Raw genomic sequence first — 2,906 nt, forward strand, 5'->3', positions numbered from 1 at the left:
TCATCACACTAGACAGTACAAAGTGTGCAGGTTTGTATAAAGTTACATGTCACCACTGCAAGGAATGGCCTTTGACAGGGTGTAAAAAAAAAAAAAAAAAAAAAAAAAAAAAAATACAGAGAAGTTCTTGAAAGAAAACACCATTTAATGTAAGATTACACAAGGTCAAAGTGCAATTAGAACAAACATGCTGAATACCACGTGCACTGCCCCACAAGTCCCAGTTTTAAAACCATGATATTTCATTCTCAAAACCACCACAGTTGTGAAGTCCCTTCCCTTCCACTTGTTCCTCCTGTTCTCTCTAGCTTTACAGAGTGCTGAAAATTCAGCCTGTATGAAGTACAAAATTTGTGCATTGCAGAAGATTCCCTCTACTGAGAAAGTGCATCAGAGACAGAAATAGGTCTTTTTCAGAATCTTCACCACCACCTTGCCATTCTGTTAATCACTTTGTGTGAATGCCCATGAGAAGCTCCTGTTAGGGTTCCTCAGCCAGAAGGAATGCACCGCATACTGGTTTGGAGGGAGTCCAGCGAAGCGAAGGCCAGCGCGGAAGACAGCGAGGAACTCCCTCTTGGTCACAGCCGCGCTGTCTGAGTGCACAAAGAGAGGGCCCTCCCCGGGCGGCCGTGCTCTCACGTAGGTACGGAGCGCCTCAACAGGACAGACCCACATCTCTTTGCGTAGTCTCAGCCGGACCAAGCACCTCTGTTGGCCCATATGTGATGGATGCAGAAAAAGGGTTGCACTTCCTTCTGCCAGCTGGAGGTCACTCAAGTACAGGAGGTCTGGCTGTGCCATATTTGGGTGATTTGCCACCATATCTCCTATATGGAGCACACCAAAAAAAGCTACAGTAAAAATGGCACGATACAACAGACACTCATAAGGAGAGCTGCACACAGACTCCAGAGTGCCCAGGAGAGATCTTAACACTTCAATTGTTACAGGAGAGTATTCATCATTTGGATGGCTAGTCCTCCGTTTCAGCCTTGACATCATTTGACAGAGATGAGGATCTGGAAGAGGATCAGGATGATTTACCATTCTGGAGATGAAGGACAGTCCTTCCACATACGTTATTATTTTCGTGGGAGGCTGGTTCTGGGACTCCATGGCGACCAGAAACTGTCTAATTTGTTCAGCTGGAATTGGCCAGACTGCAGATAGAGATATGCTTTCTCTAAAGCCAAGAAAGTTTTTCAGGCCTTCATGGTAGACTTGCCATAAGTGTCCCTCTCTCGAGTCCTCCAGTAGCTGCAGAGCCTTCAGGGGCCAAGGGCCCAAGGAATTCTCCTCAGGAACCTGGCTGAGCTTATCTGCTGAAAGAAAACCATGTTAGTAATGGTAAACAAAAGCAGATAGAAGTTCCCTCCCTTTCAACATGCTTTAGCCTTTACTTGAACTTTTTGGGAAAAAAAGTCTGTCCCATGCATTCTTATGACTCTCATCTGCAGAATTTTTTAACAGCCAGAACACAGGAGGAGGATTACATTCTCAAAACCCATAAACCACCACTTATTTGTCTCTTTAAAGCAACATCTCAAGCCTGGTGACAGATCTGACACCAAATTGCAAGGTTTCTGTGACCTCAGACCTCCACCAATAAACGCGAGTGGCCGGGAGTGACAAAGGCACCACAAAGTTAGAATATATTGAGGAGGTCTCAGAAGTCTTCCAACAGTGTGGTCAGACCTCATGGAAGAACCTGGCAGGACCCTACCCATCTCCCCCACCACTCAGCTGCCCCCTCCCCTCCCTGCCCCCAAGGGCACAGTTACCTCCTGCTCCTTCCCCGCTGCCAGCCTCCAGTCCCCCGGTGCCACCCGATCCAGCGCAGCCATCGGGGCCGCACGGCAGCCACTCCATGCCGGGCTCCCGCCGCAGCAGCGCCAGCAGCGACCAGAAGGGTGAAGGGGCAGCCGGCAGCTGGTCTGGTCTCTCCATCACCAACGAAACAGCAGCCTCGCAGCGAGAAGCACGAAACAGCAACTCCTCACTGGTGCCACGGTGCTGCCCTTTTATACCCTGGCCCTCCAATGCCATCTGGAACGCCCCCCGTGCGCGCCCTGCTGCGGCCCAATCCGAGCCTGTGCTGAGGGTCCCTGCGGGCCCCCCATCCTGCCTCCTCCGCCCTCTTCCCACGGGGAACCCTGCGGGGGACTTAGCTGGAATGCGACACTTCCAGTGCCAGGAACTGCTAATCGGCCCATTATCGCCTCCATTGTGCTGTAGCTGAGGCCAAGGAAGGAGCAGAGAATGTGTCCGCGGGTGGCTTAATCTGTTCCCGGCCCTATTGTTCTGCCCTGCCACAAACCCGTGCCATTTTGTTAGCAAAAGGAGAGTGCCAGCAGCAGGGGGACTTACAGAGGCAGTACAGGTCTCTAGGACGGCCAGGAGTAATAGTCAGACCTTGACGGGGTGGAAGCTCCTCGGGAAGGCGGCCGCCGCCGTCCCTGGACAGCTTTCTTCAAAAAGCTTAAGTTGTCGGCGGAGGAGCCTGGTAGCTTTGGTTTTTTCTTAGGATTTTTCTGGGATAGCTGCTGTGGGAAGGCAGCTGTCTCGTTGAAACTTGCAAAAGCATCTCAGCCTGTACTTCAGCGGGGAAAGGCAGCTGAGTAATTCAGAACAGAGCCAGCTGCCCTCAGCGATTCTCTGCCAAACCTGGACACCACGTCTCGCAGAGTCCAGGAGGTAACTGGGGGGTAATACAAGTACATTTCTCTCCTTTTTAACTTTATCACTAAACCCACTCACATCTCAGACTCTGGCAGAGAACGAATAAAGGCCTGGCCGTTTCACACCTTCCCGTTCTCAGGCCGCGCCCGGCTTCCCATCCTCCACCCAATCAGCCGGGGCAGCGCTCGGACCGCACCGGGGCTGTTCCGAGGAGGGCTCTCCAT

At 51.7% G+C, this 2,906-nt stretch overlaps 1 protein-coding gene across 1 annotated transcript; it reads right to left on the minus strand.

Annotated features, from left to right (window-relative positions):
- Nucleotides 1-225: 225 nt before the first annotated feature.
- LOC132072698 (uncharacterized) lies at nt 226-2,906 on the minus strand. The gene is made up of 3 exons (XM_059471190.1): nt 2,808-2,906; nt 1,785-2,238; nt 226-1,325 (listed from the first exon to the last, which is right to left on the minus strand). Exons 1-3 carry the CDS (start codon nt 2,904-2,906, stop codon nt 445-447), a joined length of 1,434 nt encoding a protein of 477 aa, XP_059327173.1. The 3' UTR covers nt 226-444.

This window comes from Ammospiza nelsoni, chromosome 4 (assembly GCF_027579445.1).
Source record: "Ammospiza nelsoni isolate bAmmNel1 chromosome 4, bAmmNel1.pri, whole genome shotgun sequence".
NCBI lineage: Eukaryota > Metazoa > Chordata > Aves > Passeriformes > Passerellidae > Ammospiza > Ammospiza nelsoni.